Source organism: Halichoeres trimaculatus, unplaced genomic scaffold, assembly GCF_033239565.1.
Source record: "Halichoeres trimaculatus isolate MK-OKI-2021-1 unplaced genomic scaffold, fHalTri1.1 fHalTri1_scaffold_20, whole genome shotgun sequence".
In the NCBI taxonomy this organism is placed as follows: Eukaryota; Metazoa; Chordata; class Actinopteri; order Labriformes; family Labridae; genus Halichoeres; species Halichoeres trimaculatus.
In genome coordinates this window covers 1,225,568-1,249,545 of record NW_027437198.1, presented here as the reverse complement: position 1 = coordinate 1,249,545, position 23,978 = coordinate 1,225,568, and the positions used below count along the sequence as shown (strand labels likewise).

Genomic DNA, 23,978 nt, shown 5'->3' with positions numbered 1-23,978 from the left:
TTGGCAGATTTTTTTTACTGGTTAAAAGCAATTCAGACCTAATTTTTTGTCTTGAAATAACTTGAAATAATACGTGTTTCTGGACTGGTCAGTTGAATGTGGCTTATTTTTAGTATAATAAGAACATTTTTAATAAAAAGACAAAAAACACTCTATAAGATTTCAGTTTTTTGCAGGTTATCACTAGGTTGAACCAGCATTTTGCCTTTAGAGCTGCCTTTATGGAACAGATTCAACACAGTGCTGAAAACCTTCCTCAGAGGTCTTGCTCTATATCGATGTGATAGCATCACAGCTGCTGCAGATTCATCAGGTGAACATCTGAGATGATTCCAGCTTTATGACATGGAGCGTTATCCTGCATGAAGTAGCCATCAGAAGATGGGTACACTGTGCTCATAAGGGATGGACATGGTCAGCAACAATACTCAGGTAGACTGTGGACTTTAAACCATGCTCAGTTGGTACTAAGGGGCCCAAAGTGAACCATGAAGATCTCCTTCACACCATCACACCAGCAGTAGCTGAGGCATTGCCAGGACCCATGCTTTCATGTTTACGACAAATTCTGAAGAAACCCAGACTCATCAGACCAGGCAGCGTTTGCTAGTCCTCTATGGTCCAGTCCTGGTGAGCATGTGGGCTTTTTAGCCTGTTCTTAGCAGACAGGAGGGTCACATGTTCTGGTCTTCTGCTTCTGTGGCCCGTCTGCTTAAAGTTTCACTGTGGTGGTTCTTTGAGTCCTGGTTGTCTTTCTGTCATCCTGAACCCGTCTGATCCTTCTCCTCTGTCCTCTGGCAACAAGAAGGCATTGAGTCCCAGAGAGCTGCTGCTCACCAGATATTTTCTCCTTTTGGGACCATCCTCTGTGGACCCAGTAGATCAGCAGTTTTTTAAACACTCAGACCAGCCCATCAGGCACCAACAACCATTCCACGTTCAGGGTCTCTCTCCCCCATCACGCTCACTTCGAACTCCAGCTGGTGTTCTCATGGGTCCTCATGCCTAAATGCTGCCATGTGACTGGCTGATGTGTGCTAACAAGCAGTTCAACGAGCTACATTTATGGAAAATTACACCTAACCCTAAAAACATTCTTACATCGTATTTTCGGGGGGGGGGGGGGGGGGGGGGTTGTTGTTGTTGTTGTTTGTTTGTTTTTGTAGTAGTATCAGGTGTCCTTAATACCATTCTAAAATGTTTACTAAACTTTGACCACTGGAAAGATGTCATTTTCAAGAAGGTGTCCAAGATGGGCAGGAAGTCCATATGATATCCAAACTCCTTTATTACTTGCTAGTCCTGGTGTCTGACCCCAAGTTTTCTGGGTCTATGAATCCATTGGACTGGTCTACATTGCTCTGGCATGTTTACATATTTGTGGAATAGATGATTTTGTGAGATTACTGTGAGGTTTTATCTTTGTTTGAACCAGATCTAGCTATGTCATGTAACTCCTACTCTATACATGTTTTTAGGCACATACCCTTTTTCTTGCAAACACAAACTTGACATTTAATATATATAAATTGTTGTAACCAAAAGTAACTTAAATAACCCTGAATTAGCCCAACAGAGGGCTTTGTGTGACTGAATTTATTATTCATTGGAATTAAAAAACAGGAATGAACCACAGAAACCACAAACACTGTGCAAAACAAGAAGAGAAAGGTGAAATTTGTAGTTACTTAAGGGAAATTGTTCTTAATCCTGCTTGTAACCAATTGCTTTAACATATAATTCTCCTTGTAATAACTTCATTATCATGAAAATATGCTCATTAGAATATTACATGCATCTGGTTGAGGAAGAATCCACAGGAGTTTATCTGATACCACTGTAAGCCCCCGAGAAACCCTTTTTTTTTAGAGTTTCTGGGTGTTAATCCAAATCTGTTGCCTCCATGGAGAGCTATGAGGATAAATTATGGCTCTACACCTGAAGTGATGCAGGTGGTGTCTTGGTTCCAAACAGAAAGACCCAGCAGGATTCTTATATGACCACTGTTCATGACGGGTGTCCCCATACACCTTTGCCTTTTGTCTTCTGTAATACTGACATGTACAATCACATCCTTGAGTATAAGCTGTACGTGCTGATGTGTCTGTATCTCCATGTTTAATGTCAGGACGGGCGTCTGACTCTGTCTGAGCTGCTCGACAAGATGGACTTCATCAGAACCAGCACCATCACAGACTTTGGAGGCATGAAGGTGGAAGAACATGACGAGCTGTGACTGATGCCTCTCAGAAGAGACGGTGGAGGAGGAACGGCTTCAAATGTGTTTTATCCCAGTTCAGAAACAAAGACGATGACTCAGCTACAAGGTGAAGCAGGTAGAGACGGCAGTAACAGACAGACGGATCGTCTGTGTCACACTACAGCTAATAAACACACACGGTCACACACTGGTCTACACGTGTTTGATGAAAATAACCCACAGGAATCATGACCAGGGAAATCATGCCCATTTCAGAGCTGTAAGTATATGCTAAAGCTGAGGTTTAAATCAAAGAGACAGTAAAAGCATGATTCAAGTTTTCAAGGTAAAATTTATTACATATGGACAGCATCCATGACACAGTCTGGTTAAAGTAAAAACCCTCTGTGAAAAAATCAGAGAATATAAACAAGAAAAAGGTCTTAACTGGAGAAATATGACGGCGTTTTAAAGAGAAATAAACCCTCCTCCTCTTAGAGTCCGTCTCAGACCTGCATCACAGGACGAGCCTCTTTAGCTCTGAGGTCGACTCCAGATGCAGCGAAGCCGGTTCCACCCTGCAGAGGACAACACAGAGACAACCTGTGACACACCTGAGAGCAAAAACTGTATCCTGCAGGAGGATCTTTCACCCAGAGGATGTGGAAACGATAACGACTCAAGAAGAGAAGGAGATGGTGTTTGGTAAAAAGTCAGGCTCTCTGTCACATACCCTCTGCAAAGGAACGATGTCTCTATCACTCAGTTTGTCTCCACTCACAGGATCGATCATGTCCTTCTTTATCAGCTTCTCCACACACTCCTGAGTCACCACACATCCCCTGCTCACACACACACACACACACACACAAAAAAAAGACTAATTGTTATTAAAATATATTATTAAACATAATCAAACATCTGTGAGAGGACGAGGACACGTCTGTACTCACGAGGGTCTGAGGACGGCACAGGGGACACTGTTACCCAGCACATCTCTGGTTACAGCACACACATATCTGTCCTGAGGAGCGAACACACAAACAAACACACACACACACACACACACACACACACACACACACACACACACACACACACACACACACACACACACACACACACACACACACACACACACACACACACACACACACACACCTGGGAGTCAGCAAACAGGAAACAGCACAAATAGCTGCTGTAACCATTACTGCGTCATGTGGTTTAGACGAGCGTCTGAATTAACGCCACGTGCAGGTGCTGACACGGACTCATCGGCTCAGACTGACCTGACGTGTGAGCAGAGCCACTCGATCCAGGCTGGCATCCAGCGGCGTGAACTTGACTGTTATCAGCTCATTCATCTTTAAAGGTTGACCTGACATCGGACACAACACTGCTTTACTCTGAAACACAGAGACACACAAAGAGAGAAGGGGTCAGTTAGAGACAGCCATTCAGAGGGCTCGATGTTCGGATTCAGGGTCAGCCTGTGTGCTCTCTTTGACTGAGTCAACATCAAACAGAGAGACATCAGATTACCAGAGAGATGATTTACTGACACCAAACACTGCTCAACAGCTCCACACAGAGGGTTGAGAGTCTGACGCCCTCTATGGGCTGAGAGGAGAATTACACCAGCTGCACTGTTCAAAACTGCAAACGGGACAAAATCTGATGCTCATGTTCTGATTTCTTTGTTTCTTAATCAGAATCAGTATCAGCTCAGTGCCTCAGGAAGAGACTGTACAGGTTCTCTGATAACAGATGGAGTAATATTAGAAACGTGATGATCTGAAAGGTTTTTGGTGGGCTACAGCTCTTTCTTTAACTATAACAAGTACGAGGGAGAGCTAAAAAAGTTCATAGCCTGCCTTGGAAAGATTTGTGCCATAGTGATGAAACTTGGCGTGCATCAAATTCAACATTTTCTGACACTTACAACACGGTTTCTTTTCAAACTGACTCTGATGTCGTGTTTGAGGACTTTGAAAAATAGAACCAGAGACATTTTGTGAATATGGATCAAATTGGGCACTGTGGTGTTTTTTTTAATATCTGCAGAAAAAGGGTTAACCTCCAAGGACATTCACGCTAACATGGTTTCTACATCAGGGATAATGCTCCAGCTTTATCAACTGTGAAAAAGTGGGCCGCTGAATTAAAGAGGGGTAGGGACAGCCTTGGAGATGATCCAAGGTCCGAATGTCCTGCCCATGTAAGTGTCAGAAAATGTTGAATGTAATGCATGTGAAGATTCATTACTATTGCATAACTCCTTCCTACTCAGGCAACAAACTTCTCAGCCCTCCCTCGTATAACACCATTACTTCTGTCGGAGGTTTTCATCATTGATTCAATCACTGTTTCAATTTTCTTGACAGAGGAAATGACCTCTGCACAGATAAACACGCTCCTGGTAAAATCAGGAAAAAAATCTTTGCAAACTTCTTTGTTTACAGCAAAGACTGGGACACATTACAGGATTCTTCAAACCTTCACACATTCAGAGAGCACACACTGGATGATAACAAAGACAGATCACACAGTTCTCTCTCCTCTGATCTTGACGTGTGTGGTGTGCACTTCGGTGGACACACACACACACACACACACTGACCCATTCTTCAGCAGAGTATCAGCTTCACACACAATATTCCAAATATCGCATGGGAAAATGTGACTTTGGTGTAAACAAACAAGGCGGACGGACAGGGAAAGCAATGAAGGTTATTTTTGGCCTCCCACTTTAAAACCACAAAAGAAAAAGATGAATCTGGAAAAAGTCATGGGAATGTGGGCTGTATGCATTACAGCAAAAGTTGGAAGTGAGTAAAACTGTCACAGATATCACAGCGAGCTTGGAGAGCAGGGCATCCTTCCTCTCTAACTTCATCATCGGTCAGTCAGCAGAGTCAGCTCGGGTGTTGATTGGCTCTGCTCTGGTACACATGACATTACACACTAAGCGAGCTCTACAGGATTTCTAGTCACAAATGTTACACATGTTCATTATTCATAATCTCTCAGTCAGAGGCCTTCATCACACTGAACACACTCCACACTCCAGGAAAATCAGACACTGTGTTGTTTGCAAACAGACGATTGGGCCTTTGCTGGCTTTGATCTAAAGGAGGGGATCAGGACAAAAAACAGCCCCACTATCCTGTCGTGTGTCCAAGCCTTAACTAGAGCCCCCTCCTGACACCCCGTGTTTACTGAACAGTGATAGAGTGACCAATAACCTGCATGAACCTGTCTTTATTCAGTGTTTCTCATGTCTTCATTCATTTTCTGAGGGTAAAAGAAGACAAGAAAGAACTCAGTCTTAAAAAATGTGTCGTAGACAAAGCTAATTGGATTATGGGTCTGGTGTCTTCAAACTTTAATAACTTCTTTTATCGTCAGCTCTGTCTGAGAAATGTTCACTGAGCGATGTGGCAAAGGATGAGTGATCTTAGAGAGGATACTAACCGGTTTCTTGAGCAGGGTGGGTTTGGCCTCAGGTGTTAGGGAGGGGATCCAGAAACTTGGCAGACTTGACGAGGAGGAAGAAGCTGCTGATGAGGACGAGGATGAGGAGGCAGAGTCTGCCTGGCTCTTCTCACCTCCTGAGGTCTGTCCTGAGAGATGAACACACAGCTTTCCATCACAATTTAGCCTCACAGAGAATGAAGGGGGGCTCAAAGATGTAACGTGAAGTCCGACAGTGAAAAGCAGGAGTGTACCTGATGTGAAGGGGTTGATGGGTTTGGACACAATGCTGTTCTCTTTGCTCTTGAACCTCTCCATCCTCTCTCTCTCCTCTGACTTTGACTCAAGCTGACTGCTGCTTTTCTGAGCCTGTTTCTGCTTCTCATATGCCTGATGGAGAAAACACACCCACGTTTTTTTTAATTTCAGTGCTCTGAAATCAACAGGACAAAGAAGAAGATGCAGCACTGAATAAGGGGAATCTGCAGCAAAAATGAGTTGAGTATACAGACTTCTTAAGAAATTAAATGTGTAGAGAATATTACTAAAATCCAAATAGAACAGAGTGTGAGTTTTATAAAAAAAAAAAAATTTGAGAGCTGTGTACAGTTCAATACCTACCAAATCTATCCCCAAACTATATAAAACTCTACTGAGGGCTAAAGATGACAACACTTTGCACATTAAAAATGGGAAAGCAGGGATAAGGATCTCAGTGGAACTTTGGGAAGAAAATTGCTGTTTTCAATGTTCCTCAACAAGCTCAGTAAATTTGAGAGAGCATTGCTGAAAAAATATAATTAGATACTTTAGAATAGAGTTGAATAGAATAGAATATTCTTTTATTGATCCCCCATGGGGGATTTTTTTTTGTCACAGCAGCTGCAGTAAATACAACAACAATAATAAATAGAATAATAATAAGAATATGAAATTAGGAATTTGCAGGAAAAATAGAAAAGTAGAAAATATATAAACTATAGAAAAATATTTCTATTTACATATTTACATTAAGACAAACAAGTACAAGATCAGTACTGAATAATAAACTATGAGTACTGGGATAATGTGCAAAAGGCCTGTAATTTTAATGCTGGATGGCATGAGGCACCATATCAATAAAAATACAAGAACCCAAGTCCGACATGTTGGAGACAGTGTGGTTCAGGGGTGGATAATTATATTCATGTCTTCTGGGGCTCAAACTGACTTTGTTTTGGGAGGATATCCACAAAACACTTGAAAAAATATTCAACACTCAAACACTACTGAATATCGAAGGCCTTTATCTTGGTAACATTGTTTCCATAAAAGAGAGGAGCGGAAAAAAAAGTTTCTGTAGGCTCTCCTGGCAGCTAGCAAAAAGTCCATTATTAAAAAATGTCTCAATCCTCTACCAGCTATGAGGGATGACTGGTTAGAAATAATCTTAAAAATTCTTTAAAATGGAGAAGTTGATCTACAGTCTAAGAATTCAAAAGACTAATTTTATTCAATCTGGAATTTGTTACCCCAATAAAAGCAGACTTTGTCTGACTCCACCATCAGCCATTCTCCTTCAACCTCCAAAGAGACACAACATAAAAGTAAACTTCCTTTGCTCATTTGTACATAGTTATTCATTTGTACAAGTGATGTAACATATGTGGATGTTATATGAAAATTTAAAATGTAAACAGTAAAAATGAGTATGCAAAATGGTTTATATTTGGAAAAACAACAGAAGAGGATGCACAAAATTCTACATATGTGTAACTATAAAAGGCTGGAAAACAACTTTGTATAAGTAATGTTTAGTTGTATATAATGAAAATGTCTTTTCCCACCAAAAATGAAGAATTATTTTTTTAAAAAGCCAAACAGACTCACTATTGGCCGACAAATGTTAAACAAATTTCCCATAACATTATTTCATTCTCATACTGCTATTCAGTGTCTTACTCTTGAAGCTAAAGTGAGAATTGGTTTATTTTAGGTCTGATGTCCATCCAAATCTGGACACAGGACAGTACAGAGTGGATTCAGTCTGAAGCAAGGTGTTGAGCTTACCTTCATCTTTTTGGCAATTTCTGTCTTCTGGTGCAGGATGTACTCCAGGATCGCCTGCTTCTCATACAAGTATCCATCCTGACTGAGCCAGAAACCACACATACCGGGTTTAGATGATAAGTCATTTGAAAGTGACACAGAGTCAGAGAGACAGTGTGTGTGATACATACGTCACCACGGGATCCTTGCAGGGCTGCAAGGACAGACAGCAGCAGTCAAAGTCTTTGATGGCATCTTTTCCAAGTCTGATGCTTTGGGTGCCATAACCAGACGCCGCTTCAGGGGAAGACAAGACAAGCAATTAAATAGATAGCTAAGGTAATGTAGGATCAACTTTGAAAACACCTCATACATAAATAAAAACTATACTTTGAAAAAAAGAGGTGAGAGATTCTCAAGTTTTTAAAAGTTTGAGTTGCAACAGTTCTCATGACAAATACTTCTCATTGTTATGTATTTACTCAGTCATGATTTATTTTAAACAGGCTGATGCTAGACTTGTAGTTCTCGAGACCACTTTTACATGGTCTTGGTCTTGTCTCGGTCTTGACTTGGTCTCTGTGTCTTGATGGGTCTTGGAATGACGAATCAGTCTCAGGGGGATTTGAAGCCTAGAATATCCAGGGACAATGCTGGCTTTACAGAGTACAACTTTCTGTAACAGCACATCATGTTTACTATGCGCCTTTCGAGTATTTTCTGTCAAAGCTCCGCGCTCATCTTGTTTGTGACTGTGGAGAGGCAGACGGGACGCTAATGTCGACAGCTGGACCAGGATGGACACATTGACTCACTGTTCACACACAAGACATGCATCGTCAGTGCTGTTGTGCCTGTAGCTCAAATAATACAATGTAATACTTTTACTGTGCAGCTGAACACCAGGGTGGTGCTTTGGTTCTGCAACTCAGGCAGATTATGGTGAAATATTCACCCCAACTCTAGACTGTTTTGTTTGTTTGTTTGGTCCCGGTGTCTGTCTTAGTTTTGACTCGGTGTGTCTGTGTCTGAGTCTCAGTCTTGTTTTGGTCTTGGTAGTTAGTTAGTCTCAGCTGTGGTAGTCTTGACTGCAAGTCTAGCTGATACACATGAACAAGCTTAAAACCGTCATCTCATGCAAGTATAGTGTTAATAACCGATTCCAATTTACAACAGCTGTTCTCTGGGTGGAATCTGTTGGCCTTTAAGATTGAAACAGGCAGTTAAAAAGAAAAAGTAAATGTATATTACTAGGAAGCACACATTTAGCTTTAACATAACTGCACATCTTGTGTCTAAGCTTGTGTATAGGGATGGCTTTGTGCCTAGCATCTAACAGTGAGCTATGTCAACATTTTATTCCCTAACATGATCTAAACTGTCATATCTTCCTCACCTGTGTCCTTTTTCTTCTCGTGGTAGGTGTACACAGCTCCAGCAGTGCAGTTTTTTCCATGTCGGGTCATCTTATTTGAACTGCGAAGAGGAAACAACAGTTAGCTCTGATGCTAATATTAGCTCGTGAACAGATACACAAGTACGCGCACGATTTAAACATGAATATAGGTTTGAAACGAGCTATGTTCAACGAATAATCCAATATTAAAGTTGTTACCAGTGTTATTAAATCTGCAAACTGGAAATGTGTCTGAAAACAATAAACTACTATCTTTCCCCACTATTTCCGCTTCTTTTTCTTCTTTGACTTATTCTATGGCAGCACTTGCATCACTGCCATCTGGTGGTTATCGTTGGTGATGACGGCTTGAAGTGTCTGAGTAAAAGTATGTTTCAAGGAGTTTTCCAATGATTTTTTAAAAACATTTTTCGTGTTTTTTAACTGCTATGAAGAGGACACAGATACACACTCACGATCATTTTCAATGTCTTAATCATTTTTACTCGTTTTTCAAAAAATTGAATCCTAATTTGCTCCCGGTGACACTTGTGGGGTGTGTCTGTCTGTTCCATTTGTGCTCGGAATTCGGAATTACTGCTCAACTTGAACGCCCCCCGAGATTGGAATTTCCGACAGGGAAGTCGGAGAATCCACCACCCCGGAGTTCCCAGTTGGAAATTCCGACTCCAGGGGTAAACCGTACTAAAGCTCCTGTTATATTCTGTTTATTTGAGAATTTCTGTCCAGTCTTTGTCGCATTTGGCAGTGCGTTCCGTTCTATTCCACCCCGAGTTTACTATCAAAGATGGCTGCCACGGCTATAAACAGTAAGTATGCTCCTGTTATATATAGTTAATTCGGCATTTCTGACCTGTGGTTGTAGCACACATCAGCCGTATTGCATTGTTCGTTGTTATACAAATATAGCTTTAGTGTTATCTACAGTCTCAATGTGATATGCGCGAACTACAACCCAGGGCGAGCTAACAACGGCTAACAACTGCCTCCAGACGTGTAGTTGAATGTTTTGTACAGGTACCTTTGTTTATGGAGAAAAGGAACAAAGGTAGTGTTTGTAGCTTTGAAAGACCTCTGGATATATTTTTTTAAACCAGTCAGTAGTCAGATGGAGGTTATATGTTCACATATTGAACCCTTTTTACTCAAAAAGTGCAGCCAAACACAAGGCATGCTGTGAATATGACAAAACAGTTTTAGTTCCAATGTAAATAATTAAGAAGGAAATGACAGTGATTCAAAACTCTCCTTGTGTTTTTTTTTTTGTCCAGTCTATATGGACAAGAACGCTGAACTGTTTGTTGACCCAGAGAGGAGAACTCCTTTCCCTGGCCCTCTGTTTCAGAAAGCACAGGATGTAAAGACAAATTACACCAATGCTGACTGCACCATTGTGGCAACCCTGGTTACGGCTGAGGACAGTCAGACCACAACAGGTTGGATAAAGTAATAGTAAAAAGTACAGTAATAATAACAGTGATGTTTATGATAGAATGTGTAACAACCTGTTTCTTATATGTGTATTTTAGAGAGCTGCAAGGAAGATGCTGCAACCCCCAGCCCATCATGTGCTCCTGCCCTGCCTGCCAATGAAGGCTTCAGTAAGACCCAGACACTGTTCCTTATTGATCTGATGCGCCAGCACCTGGAGAATGAGGCCAGCGGTCTTCCAAAGACACTAAAAGAGCTGAACTCACGTTTAAAAAATGTCAGGGTGAAGAAAAAGTACCTCTGGAAGGAAACAGCAGAGAAGCTTAGCTGCCACTTTTCTGAAGTTTTCTGTCCTGATAAAGTGGCCAGGAAGTGGAACACACTCATTGAGGCCTACAAAAAAATAAAAGAAAATAACAGAGGCACATTACAAGGACCCATCCGGTTCCAGTTTTATGTGGAGATGGATGAACTGCTGGGAGGGCAACACAATATTGTCTTCCCTGTGGTTGGAACAGCAGCGAGGCATACAGTTAAAAGACAGACGGTGCTTGGGGCTTCAGGTGCCATGGCACCTCTGGCAGATGCTTCCCCATGTTCCAGCACACATGCTTCCCCAACATCCTGCTCAACACCCGCACGGCCTCGTAAGCGAAGACGGTTTGCGGACGACGTCCTCCAGTTCCTCCATGAGTCCGAGGAGGCCAGTCAGAGGCGCCACGAGGAGGCACAGAGGCGTCACCAAGAGCTACTGGCCCAACTAAAATCAGCCCAGCAAGGATTTGAGAGCCTGATGAGTCGGCTTTTAGATAAGCTGTAAACACATTATTTTACTTTGTATTTTTGTTGCTGTTGGTGTTTTTGGTTACCCACTGCTTTTGAAGGCATTTGCACAATTTCCATTTTTGTACTAAAACTAAGTGTTCTTTTTGCTCTGACTAAAATTGAATATTTCAATATCGTCATGTTGAAATTGTATTGATTCTATTTACACTCATACTCACATCAGAAAGTCCCTTATTTTTGAAAGGAAATGATATTTATCCCCTTCTAAAAACATCTCAATAATGTATTAAAAAAATTCCAGTTTGTCTTCAGAAAACTTTTTTCCATTGCTGTCCTGATCATCCATCTTTTAATGAACATGAACTGCTACTTATGCAGTAAAAACATTCAATTACTGAAAAAGAGGACACCCCCCTTCAAACCTGTTGAAAAGGAGGTGTTATATATTTTGATGTTTGTCTATATAATATTTGAATCAACGTGTCCTGATCAAAGCTATAAGGTTTAATATGAAACAGATAATACACCTGTACCAATTATATAGAGGAGAAGCATATTCAATTCAAAATTATTGAAGACAGTACACCATCAAGGGGACAAAACTGTCACCTTCATATGAGACTGTAATTTCCACCTGGTATGTGGTTTAATGACATGACATTGCAGTAAATGTAATAAGAGAGAAAGAAAAGTCAACTGGGGAAAAGACAGTTAGTTGGTAGGATGAAAAGTTGAAACGCAGCCCAAAAACACTTAAGACAGCTGTGTATTATTGTACATATTTACATTTTAAGAAAGAGTTGGACAAATTCACAGCATAGCCACATGTCTAGTGCTGTGTGTCTACTCATTTTCATCCTCCTGTCTTGGGCATCCATTTGGGTGTTCCTGACAGATGTCTGACACACTAATGCACATGTTGTGAAGAAAACAAGCTGCCATTATAACCATCACTGCTGCATCAATCCGGGTGTTCTGCAGATCTCGTAGTCGCCTCCATTTGCACTTCAACCTTCCAAATGCTTCCTCTAAGACCACCCTCCCACGGCTTATCCTGGAGTTCTGCAGCTTGTCGACCTCAGTAAGGGCCCCGTTGTCATGCTTAGGAGAGATGATAAAAGGGAATGCATGTCCAGTGTAGGCACTGTCTCCCAGCAAGCTGTGGTCACCCACCTTTTCCTGCCACGTTGTGTGGAAGTCAGAGTCCCTCAACATCCTGGCATCATGGACCTTCCCTGGTAGTCCTGCAAAAATGTCAATGAACCACCCCCTCTCATCCACAATCCCCTGAAGGAGGACAGAATAAAAAGACTTGCAGTTCAGGTAGTCTCCTCCTCTTGTTGGTGGCCTTTGCACCCTTATGTGGCATCCATCAGTAACACCGATGACCCCTCTGAGGCCACAGAGGTGGTGGAAAGCAGCAGCAGACGCTTCTCTCTCACAGGCATTTGGCCAGCGTATAAAGGATGATCCCATTGTGCACATGGTGTCTAGCACTTGTAGGATGATCCTGTGTGCTGTGGACTGTGACACTTCGAACTTATCAGACATCTCACGGAAGCTGTTTTGGTTGGCCATGTACCACAAGAACATCAGCACCTTCTTGGTAGCAGGGACTGGTGGCAGACCTTTACTATGCTGTTTTTCTATCCCGTTATCCCGAAGCTTCTTCACAAGATACTCAAACTGGGGCTTGGTGACCCGAAAATGGCGTGAAAAAGTTTGATCTTCCAAGTTCAGCATGATTTCACACTTTGTTCCTGTCTTCACTGTGACTCTCTGTGTAGACTGCAGCACAGCCAGTGTTCTAGGAAAGATTAAAGACACATTTCAGTGAAGAATGTGACCCGTTGATATTTTACAGTCCTTGCTATCGTCATTCTGTTGTTTTATCAGTGGAGTGACTTTCCCTTGGTGTAGTTTTAAGATCTTTAACACATTTTCAATAGATGAATACATAAATCAGTCACACGGTAACAAAACATGCAACAAGTAAGCTTAAAAAGAAAGAGAAGGCATGAGAAACTCTCTCTCTCTCTCTCTCACACACACACACACACACACACACACACACACACACACACACACACACACACACACACACACGCCTTCTGTTTACTGACTGACCACAAAACGATCTAAACACACCGACAGGAGTCTACCTTCTGCGCCTTTCTTCTTCCGCTTTTTCCTCTTCTTCCATCCTGGATGTAGTCTGCAGAAGGACTGCATATTTGTCCACAAGTTGTTTATATTCGGACAGGGCATGCGCGAGCACAGCTTTCGTGAACGTCGCCATCTTGTTTTCCGGCTCCTCTTCCGGCGGATGGCAAGTTTCAACAATAACAACAATAACAATGATGGAAACTTAATTCTGCTCAATATCAACTTTTTCCCATCATAAAATGCACTTATATTTGATTAGCTGCTTCTGGCAACGGTAAGAATAAGAATATTCTATAAGTATGTGAAACTGTGTTGTAGGTCAAATAAGAAAATACTCCTATAGTGGTAATAAACAGTAAAAAAAAAAAAATTATAGCATCAGTGTTTCTTTTTATTTTTAGCTTGTTAGTCTCCACAAATACTTAAAAACTACATAACTTTATTGAAATTACTTGAATGTTTTTCGCTTCATTTTACCTCTGCAGTGAGAAAGATGTAGCCAGTCTAGCACAGTTGAATTGTGTGCACAGCTTATGCTTTTTATCTTTATTCTAGTTTATAATTGACCTCATGTGGGCCAGACAGGGACGCCCCACGGGCCGGATGTGGCCTGAGGGTCGTATTTTGCCCATGTCTGGCCTACTACATACTACATGTGGATGTAGTATGTAGTAGGCACAGGAGCTACAGATGATGATGGGGTTTTTTTTTTTTTTGTGGCATTTAGTTATTTTGTTAATCATATCATAGCAGAATCATCATTCTTGATTTCTAATCTTACACCACAAGTTATAGTAATATTGTTGACTGAAAATAAATCTGGATATTTATTTTTACAGCTGATGAAAAATTAACTTCAAGTCTGCCTTAAAAAAAGGTAATTGGTGTTTTATATGGGTTTTTATGAATTTGTAGAGGTAAACACCTTTTTTTTTACAACCAGAAGTGACAAGATTACATTGTAACATTAATCTTGTTGTGTTGTAGTTATGTTGCTGATTCACTCCAGTAGGTGGCAGTAAGTCGCTGGAACCTACCACCTGCATTGTCGGACTGCTTCAGTGCTGTGTTTTGTGAGAAAAAGTATGCCAGGCAGACTGGTCTGTTGCATACTGAGAAATTTTCCTGGATCAGACATCCGGGGATTTTTGGCATACTGCAGATTTTGCAAGTTTTGGCATGCTGACTCCTACATACTGAATTCAGGTCAAAATAGTAGGCACTACAACTGTAGTAGGCGGTTTGGAGAACAGCCTCCGACTTGGCAACTGGAATGCTTTGAACTCTGAGATTACGTCATCCCCAGGCCCCACCTCCCAATTCCGAAGTGGAATCTAGCATTGGCCTGAGAAACTACAATTGATTCTGATATAAGTCAAATGGTTTTATCTGGAATACTAAGTAATAAAACTAATACTAAGTACTAAAAAAAAAATCGTCTCAGTTAAAAAATTTACTTTCTTGATATGATGCATTTATCCCATGCTAATATCAATCCACTATGCTTATACAGCTAGCTCTGAAGTTGGAATTTCCGAACACTCACCTGGAACACCCCCCTAGGTTGGAGTTTCTGACTTGTGGGTCAGAGCACCCACACTACCCCCAAGTTCCCCGTAGGAAATTGCGATTTCAGAGGTTAATGGTAATTAAGCTCCTGTTATATTCTTTTTATTTTAGAATTTCTGGCTAGTGTTGTCGCAATAAATCAGCTGTATATATAGTTTACAGTATAGTTTTTTTATGTTTATATACAGAAATACTGCCGTTATGGCAAATTTTTCCGACTTGGCAACTGGAACTCTGAACTTGGAGATGACGTCATTCCCACGCTCAACTTCCCAGTTCCAAGCACAAATGGAACGCAGCACAAACACTGGCTGACAGGGGTAAGGTAGGTTGTAACCATAGACTGTAAGAAAATGGATGTCATCTTGCTTGGCACGAAGTGCAGTTGCCACAAAAACTGCTCCCCCTGGTGGCTGGCTGCAGTAAAGGTAAAAATATCCCACTTCACAATCATTCCAGATAAGCTGTGGTCAATACACCTGGTAGAAATGTTTCTCATGTCTGATTGTTGTAGTGATTTAAATATATTATTTGGATCTGTTGTGTTCAAGTCCTCTTTTTTCTGAAACGTTTTGATTTCATTAGTTATAAGAGGTTAGAAATGAGATTTTACATCAAATTTAACAATGATAACAGCTGCCATTCTTGTGTATTTTTGGGGGGGGATTGTGAAATATGTTGGGGGGTAGAGTCAAGAAGTGAATAGACTCTCGAAAGAAAAAAAAAATATATATTTTTGTCACCCGGCTCCACTCAGATTCTCCCAGAATCCCTCACAGTCTCTACAGTGCAGACTCCGGCTGCACAACTTCAATGGCGGCGCATGTGACGGGGGAATTTTGGCTTCAAAACCGTACAATGATAAATGGTGGAGCCACGCTGTCCACTCTGTGCACGGTCTATGGTTGTAACGCATCTTTAAAAGTGTCACATCCCCTTATCTACAACTTGATTTTAAAAATGTAACAGAACTCCTATACGGTGGCCCTGAGAGCTCACAATGCTGCAACTTAAGAAAACACGCAAAAAGACAGAACACAAACAAATTAAGACAAATTAACATCTTCATCAATTTGACAACATTTAGAAAACATGCAGCAAAGAACACAACACATTAGAAAAATGTGCATATATATATATATATATATATATATATATATATATATATATATATATATATATTTATATATATTTACAAGTGCTGTTACAATATACGTCCATTTTACAAGGCACGTGAATGGACCATCTTATCGTGTTGCTGTAAAAACATGATAATTATTGTGTTTCCGTTGGAAGTTTTCAGAGTTTTAAGATTTTGTTTTGTTTTGTTGATAAATGTTAGACTGCATCATGTTCATTTTATCACATCTGTTTATTTAGGCTGCATTATGAGTGCATCAACAATTTTGTTTTCTGAAAGTTCAGCCTGATTATAGACACATTTGGAAACAAAAACATCTGCTCAGTTGCTCTGCAACTTTGACTGAGCTTTCCTCACATGGAGCATAAAACTGGACAAAGTACGAGGTGCCCGGTGAGGTTTGAGTGCCTGTACATCAGAGACACCAGGAAATAAAGTTTGCAGATTGGATTCAGTAGTCAGACTGCTCTGATGCTAGCACAGTTTGTTTCTGTGAGAGCAGCATTTCCTGCCTATGTGACCATGGATTTCCTGTGAGCAGATCACTACACCCTGCTCTGCACATACATACCCCTGACTGTCAGAGCTGCACACAGTGAACTGGGGCAGAAGGAAAAGAATCGCAAATGTCTGAACACTTTGACCCCTCTGAGAGGAGAAAACTTTACTTGCAGGCCCACAATTTCTTTGTTAGACTCTGTGTGTGAAAATGAGGCTGCTGTAACCCAGGAATACTAACAGTGTTGCACACTAATGGCACAGTGTCATATCTCTATGGGATGATCTGATTCCAGGATGGAGACAGGAAAAATCAGGAATCATGACAATCAGGGAGGAGTCCGATCTGCCCGCGCTGATAAAAACCTTGCTGCAGACCATATAAGGTCAGATATGCCAGGGTTGGCGTGTTATTAAGGCAGCTCAGTCATAAAGCCTGGAGGTAATGATGTGTTTGGAGGGAGGGTGACGCTGGTGGTGGAGCAAAGGATGGTGGAACAGATAAAACGTTAGACTGGACCTCCTTTATAAACATCTATCCCCCAAAGACCCCCCTCCACCCTGCCTTTATCAGAGCACTCCTCAACATCCCTCCGTCACTATCACTCCATCATCATCAGCCCCCAACAAACACATACTCACACACTCATCTTCCAACCCAGCCCTCCCAAGACCTCCATCATTTCACATCCTGCTGCACGTTGAACGCAAAACAAATCCTCTGATATCAACGTTCAGGCTTTAAAGTTTTCTCTGTTAGTCTGTAAAATTACAATTGAAATAATAATAATGATAATAATAATAATAATAATAATAATAATAATAATAATAATAATGATAATGATAATGATAATAATAATAATAAACAAATAAATAAAAAAATAGCCATCCATCACTTTTATTTTAGTGCAATTACTATTTTTAGAGGACGGATAGAAACAAAAACAGCAGTAAAGGTGAAAAAAAATTAACAGTGGTGTGATTTCTGGGAATGACCTTAAGAGACAAAGAGATAAAGATTTTAATTACTTGGAAAACAGAACATTAATTTTTTTTTTACAAGGGTGGCATTAGGGAGCTGTGTAATTTTCCAGAAAGGTGCAGGGTGCTGGGAGAGTAAAGTCTATCAGTGACAATTAAAAATATGATTATCCAAATGTTTATATACAATGTAACAGATAGTGTTATATTCCTGTATCCAGAATTTTCATGCCGTTGAGAGAAAAACAAATTAAACTATGATCAAAGTCAAAGTTTCATTGAGTCAGATTTTGGACTGAAGTTATCTAATGTGACACTTTTGATCTGATGTGATCAAAGAGGCTGTGAAGAGGATCTGCTTTGATTGGACTGCAGCACCACCTTTTGGCCCAGAGTCTCACCCACACTGTGGTGAAAATGTGACTGTTGACCAGTCGTGTTTGTTTTGGAAATGAATAGAGATCAGATCTTTTTTTTTAACTTTATTTTTCTTTGTTTAAGTCAACTTTTTACCAGATCCAACCCCACGAGGTTAAGTATTTATCAACAGTTAGGTAGAGCTATGCTTTGAAACCTGACAACAAGCTAACTTTGTCAGTTTGTAGCGTAGTTTAGCAGCCGGCTATATTTCTCTCTCCTCACAGCCCGGTGCTCTGAGACATGTCTGTAACGTGTAACGTTAGTGAATCCTGGTTCTGTCCTACCAGAGCTCATCTACCAACTCCAACCTCACCAAGCAGAGCCAACGTTAACACATTAACCTGGGTTTTAGCCTTTAGCTCATGTTTTAGCCTTTAGCTTGTGCTCTATCTCTCTCCTGTTTGTCTTTCCTCTGCTCTTCTGTCCTTTTTCTGTCTGACAGTTAGGCTCCAGTGTCCACCATCACTACAAAATTAATCAAAGAAATCATTTTCAGCAGAAAAAAACACGGATCTCTCTTCTCACAGCCAAACTTTGTTAGCCAGAGCAGTGTCATGGAGATACATCAGCTACAGTAACAGCATGTGACACGGTGTACCCCGCTAATAAATCCAATGAAGAAGAAAAACGTGACACAATGAACAAAGAGCAGGTTGTGTGTCGCCAGGAGAAATACAGCAGCTACTGTCAAAGTAACCATTTCTTCGACCAATCAACGGTCTGCAGTGTTGTAGCTCCACCTTCTGAGATCAGATCGGATTAGTCTGGCACCCCAACAGAAGGGTCCATAAAGTGCAATGGTTTGCCGCAATTCCGATCCAGGATTTTTCAGACGGAATGCCACAAAATGTGTGCTGTACTAAGATGAACCCAACTGAACTCCTTGTCAGAAACGGGGCTTAAAAGGCTACAACATGGGTTAATCTGTTTGTGCTAATGTAATAACGTAATAATGCCGGCTAACAAAGTTTGGCAGTAAGAAGAGAGATCTGTGTTTTTCTCTGCTGAAAACGATTTCTGTGATTCATTTTGTAGTGACGGTGGACACTGGAGCCTAACTGTCAGACAGAAAAAGGACAGAAGAGCTGAAGAAAGAGAAACAGGAGAGAGATAGAGCACCAGCTAAATATAGCCGGCTACAAAACTACAATACAAACTGACAAAGTTAGCTTGTTGTCAGGCTTCAAAGTGTAGCTCTACCTAACTGTTTATAGATACCTTACCCCTTGTTGTTGGATCTAGTAAAAAGTTGACTGTAACAAAGAAATTTGTCTGGTTAAGAGCCATGTCTTCACCACAGTGTGTGTGAGACTCCGGGCCAGAAGGTGGCGCTCCAGTCCATTTAAAACAGATCCTCCTCACAGCATCTTTATGTATTTGATATTATTTATCTGCTTGTTTACCACAATATGCACGCACCCTGACATGTTACCCTCCACGAGAAATTGACAGAATCTTGTTTGTTTCCTCTTGTGATGTAAAAACTGTAAACGTAGATCTGCTTCTCGACCCCCAGTGCAAACGTATTTAACCGACCCAGTTCACTTTCTTTCCTTCAAGTCCTCTACGCCTCATTCTCCTGTTCATCACCTGCAAACTTCAGGCATTTAAAACAGTGTGTGTGTGTGTGTGTGTGTGTGTGTGTGTGTGTTGTGTGTGTGTGTGTGTGTGTGTGTGTGTGTGTGTGTGTGTGTGTGTGTGTGAGTGTGTGTGTGTGTGTGTAAGTGTGTGTGTGCAAACTGAGGAGCTATATAACACTTATATAGCTTACTTATTAACACTAAGCGTTGAACAGATGTTTGAGAGTTCATTAAAAAATCGTCAGTGAGTTTGAATTTGTCGTTGACCCTCTCCTGACCCCTCTCTCACATCTGCATCTCTTTATTCCTCCCCCCTTCTCTCATCTCCCCCCTCCGGTGGTTTCTGGGTGTTTGTTGTTAGTTTCCTGTCACACAGGAAGTGCCTCACCCTGCCGCCTGCCTCCCTATTGGCTCGTGATGAACACTGAATTAATTTCGGAGGGGGGGAGACAGAGCAGGGAGGATAGAAAGAGGGAGCTGAGTGTGGACGGGGGGGACAAGAGGACGAGACACTGCAGAGGACGGACAGGCAGAGATCTATGAAATTATGGGTGAGAGCAGAGAGGTCATCTGAAGCTCTCCCTCTTTCTGTGTGTGTGCGCGCGCATGCGTGTGTGTGTGTGTGTGTGTGTGTGTGTGTGTGTGTGTGTGTGTGTGTGTGTGTGTGTGTGTGTGTGTGTGTAGGGGGAGATGAGTGTGTGCTGCAGAAGGTGAGTGGGAACACAACAACTCAGAAATGCACACTCTCTTTCATGTTTTTCCTGTTGTTGTTGTTGTTGTTGTTGTTGTTGTTGTTGTTGTTTATGTTTAATGACCAGAAAAGCACTTATTTAAAGTTCATTTCATGTTTTTCTCTCTGCTCTGAGATTTCCTGTCTCCTGTTTTGGGTTTTGTTCCTCTTCATCTTCTCTTTGCTGACAGAGCCAGTGTTTGTTCCTGCTCTGGTTTAAACCCAGATATTGTTCTGCTGTTCTCAGTCCATGTTCCTGTCTATCTCGGCCCGGTCACTCCCAATCCTTGTACCAGTGTCTGATCCTCAGTGACGCTGTGCAGGGTTGGGGGGGGCTGTGCGGAGATCTGCTGCTGTTGTGAGCTCCATTATTTGTTCTGTTTTCTGTCTTTGAGATAGCGTGCATGCTCAGAGATGACAGAAACGAGATATGCTTGACTGCATTTGTGTTGTAACTTTGGTAAACTTGTCTCCTCCAGACACAAAGGTAAAAACCCAGAGTCTGGCTCCGACAGGTTGAGGACTGAGTTTTTTTTTTGTTTTTTTGAATCTCTGATGAGATTTTTTTTCCTGAAGGCTGATTTAGGGGAAAATTAAACATTTTCTTTGTTTCTAGTTCAAATGTCATATGGTCATGCATTTAATACCTGACAATAAAGTTGGATTTAAAGTTGAAATGAAGCTCCTTTTTCTCTCTTCACTCACAAAGGTAAAAAAAAAAAAAGAAAAAAAGAATAAATGCTGAGAATATAAATGAGATGGAATCAAATATTGTCTCAAGGTAAGAACTTTTGACTTTCGGGCCATTTCAGGAGCAACAAGTGTCAGAAAAATAAAAAAATCCGTACTCTTTGAGAGCAACAGTCGGCTGATCTGTGTGATTGTGTTTGATAAGCTGTGGTTCAGACTAACAGCTGTGATCATGTTTGATTCACGCGTTTGTGTGCTCTGAGGCTGTGTAGTGATTCCCACAGTAGATTTATATGCCAAGCGTAGATCTGCAATCCTCAAAACACCCCTGTTTACTGTTCTTTCTGTTGGAGGGTTTTATTAAATCAGCTGTAAAGATTCCTGGTGGGGCAACCGTTTCGCAACAAGACATCCTGATACAAATCTAAGGATTGGTAATCTCATTTTATAGAGGAAGATGCAGATGGTATATTCTGCTGATTCTTAAAACAAAATCTGTAATCCGAAGAGGAAATGTGTAAGGATGATGCTCTATGTTGGTTTTCATACTTTAAACCTCAAAGTCAGTGAGGCTGTTTACACACATGAAATATGAAATTGGTCAACTAACATTTAAAATACTTAACAATGGGGTCCCAGGAAACATAAAAAAAAAAAAAAAAAAACGGTTTCCTGTTACATTTGTAGCCATTACTAACAGTACCCGTGAAGAGTTTCTCAGTGATCTTCAAAAAGTCTCCCCTCTACATATTTGCCTGATCTTAATCCACACTTTAAAATGAGATTATCATCTCCAATATTACAGGTTACTGGTTATTAAGAAATGCTACTTCTTAGCTTTCTGATCGGCAAGTCTCTGTGACAACACCACACTGACTGAACAAGTTTCGCAGTAAGAAGAGAGATCTGTGTTTTTCTCTGCTGAAAACGATTTCTGTGATTAATTTTGTAGTGATGGTGGACACTGGAGACTAACTGTCAGACAGAAAAAGGACAGAAGAGCAGAGGAAAGACAAACAGGAGAGAGATAGAGCACAAGCTAAAGGCTAAAAGAGTTAAACTGTCTGTACTAATGTTGGCTCCAACCCACAGTCAGCAGTTTTTCTGCAGTGGTCTGGTCAAACTTGAGAGTCTATCAATAAAATGAAGAGCCAGGTTACGTTAGCTCTGATTGGTGAGGTTGGAGTTGGTAGATGAGCTCTGGTAGGACAGAACCAGGATCCACTAACGTTACACATTGCAGACATGTCTTAGAGCAATCATTCCTAAAGTCTGGGTCCTGACCCAAAGGTGGGTCACCAGAGATCTTTTACGGGCAACAAATAAGTTTTCAGAAAGTTTACACAAAATTCATGCTTTCCTTAACCAGAAGAAGTCTCCCCTTGTTGATTTGTTTACTGAGTCTAAGGAAAAGGTGATGACCCTTTTCATCGCAAAGGGTCATCGTCACAATGTTTACTGTAACTGGAAACATGTAACTGTTTTCAAAAGTCTGAAGCCATGAGCTGGCGCTTCTGAAACGACCACAGCCACACCACCGTATGTTTCCTACTGTTTTACAGCACTCAGAGGAAAACGCTGTCACTGTGTCACCATCACATGTAAGAAAGAGTTGACCCATTGATTACTTTGATCATCAGTTTCCAAAACAAAGATTTGAAGTCAAAACGTCTTTGAGTTTGGAAGTCCAAAGTCATCTCTGGATTTCGGACCAGCACCAGCTGCAGAAATAGGGCTGTTAACGCTGCGCGGTGATGTCACACTAAAAAAGAAAAAAAGACATGAACGGATGCCGCCACCTTTATTCTGGATGAGCATCACATCTGTATATCTTGTCCTGGGTCTTGAATTTTGCTTCTCATCCCTTTTACAACCACATAAAATAGAATAGAATAGAATAGAATAGAATAGAAAAACTTTTTCTTGTCTATCACAAGCGACAGAAATTTGACTGACTAAAGAAAAACAAGTATGAAGTGGGCTTCTCTGAGAACACAAAAATGAAGACAACATATAGACACAGAGTGGATGCTGTGCTCAATACATGTGTTGCTCTCACATCTTGCACACATGACTGGGATCCAACTCTTTAATGCAAGCAGGCTAACCCGTGTTGTAAAAATGCAAGTATTTTCAAAGTGTAAGCCCAACAAAGCTGTAATGCATTAGTCAAACAAGTGTCTTATGCCTGTTAGCTGGTACAACAGATGTATGATGGTGCAGAAACATGATTAAAGAACCTTTTTATTTCTTTGCACTGTTATCCTGTCAATTGCTTCACAGATTGGACATATTTTGGATTGGCCTGCTGTGGCTTGTTCCTCCAAAAAAGTGGGTCGTCTGAAAAAAAAGTTTGGGAAACACTGTCCCAGGGCACTAGGCTGCCAGCTGTGCTAAATATGGCCGCCACTAAACTACATACAAACTGACAGTGTTAGCTTGTTGTCTGTCACCACAACAGTGTGTGTGAGACTCCGGGCCACAAGGTGGCGAGGCAATCCAGTTAAAACATCCTTTTCATAGCATCTTTAAGAGGTCATCATATGGTGAAACCTCCAGCAGTAAAAAAAAAAAAAAAAAACACTCTCTGTTGTGCAGCACTATGGATGATAATGCATTAAAACTGAATAGAAACAATATTACTTTCATATCCAGGTATAAAGAGGTTTTTCTGACCATGAATTGGAAAAACGAGTTAGACAGAGACTAGAAATTAAATAATATATGAATTGTTTGTCTTATGAACTGCTGACATCACAAATTGTGTGTATAATATGAATCACGTGTGTCTTTTGCTTTATTATGAAAATTGTTTTCTAATACAATCGGCAATACAACAAGCTGAAGAAAGTCATTTTGAAATATAC

At 41.0% G+C, this 23,978-nt stretch overlaps 3 protein-coding genes across 3 annotated transcripts; 1 reads left to right on the top strand and 2 right to left on the bottom strand.

Moving 5' to 3' along the window:
- Positions 1–2,577: 2,577 nt before the first annotated feature.
- Positions 2,578–9,463, bottom strand: nosip (nitric oxide synthase interacting protein). The gene is made up of 10 exons (XM_074697609.1): positions 9,318–9,463; positions 9,099–9,178; positions 7,894–7,999; positions 7,724–7,805; positions 5,929–6,064; positions 5,675–5,823; positions 3,490–3,606; positions 3,154–3,224; positions 2,934–3,042; positions 2,578–2,778 (listed from the first exon to the last, which is right to left on the bottom strand). The coding sequence occupies exons 2-10, from the start codon at positions 9,166–9,168 to the stop codon at positions 2,707–2,709; spliced, it is 912 nt and encodes a 303-aa protein (XP_074553710.1). The 5' UTR covers positions 9,169–9,178; positions 9,318–9,463; the 3' UTR covers positions 2,578–2,706.
- Positions 9,464–9,662: 199 nt separating this feature from the next.
- LOC141810222 (uncharacterized) lies at positions 9,663–11,586 on the top strand. Its single transcript, XM_074697610.1, has 3 exons — positions 9,663–9,928; positions 10,391–10,555; positions 10,649–11,586. Exons 1-3 carry the CDS (start codon positions 9,907–9,909, stop codon positions 11,368–11,370), a joined length of 909 nt encoding a protein of 302 aa, XP_074553711.1. The 5' UTR covers positions 9,663–9,906; the 3' UTR covers positions 11,371–11,586.
- A 213-nt stretch (positions 11,587–11,799) lies between these two features.
- LOC141809867 (uncharacterized) lies at positions 11,800–13,640 on the bottom strand. Its single transcript, XM_074697085.1, has 2 exons — positions 13,499–13,640; positions 11,800–13,143 (listed from the first exon to the last, which is right to left on the bottom strand). The coding sequence occupies exons 1-2, from the start codon at positions 13,633–13,635 to the stop codon at positions 12,180–12,182; spliced, it is 1,101 nt and encodes a 366-aa protein (XP_074553186.1). The 5' UTR covers positions 13,636–13,640; the 3' UTR covers positions 11,800–12,179.
- Positions 13,641–23,978: the final 10,338 nt, after the last annotated feature.

Bases quoted from the DNA above. Each gene is read 5' to 3' on its own strand.
- nosip (XM_074697609.1), bottom strand. From the start codon at position 9,168: ATGACCCGACATGGAAAAAACTGCACTGCTGGAGCTGTGTACACCTAC. The intron at 8,000-9,098 runs GTGAGGAAGATA...CTTCCCCTGAAG, and splicing joins CGAGAAGAAAAAGGACACAG to CGGCGTCTGGTTATGGCACC. The intron at 3,225-3,489 runs GTCAGTCTGAGC...TTCGCTCCTCAG, and splicing joins TGGCTCTGCTCACACGTCAG to GACAGATATGTGTGTGCTGT.
- LOC141810222 (XM_074697610.1), top strand. From the start codon at position 9,907: ATGGCTGCCACGGCTATAAACA. The intron at 9,929-10,390 runs GTAAGTATGCTC...TTTTTTGTCCAG, and splicing joins GGCTGCCACGGCTATAAACA to TCTATATGGACAAGAACGCT. The intron at 10,556-10,648 runs GTTGGATAAAGT...TGTGTATTTTAG, and splicing joins GGACAGTCAGACCACAACAG to AGAGCTGCAAGGAAGATGCT.
- LOC141809867 (XM_074697085.1), bottom strand. From the start codon at position 13,635: ATGGCGACGTTCACGAAAGCTGTGCTCGCGCATGCCCTGTCCGAATAT. The intron at 13,144-13,498 runs GTAGACTCCTGT...AATCTTTCCTAG, and splicing joins GAAGAAGAAAGGCGCAGAAG to AACACTGGCTGTGCTGCAGT.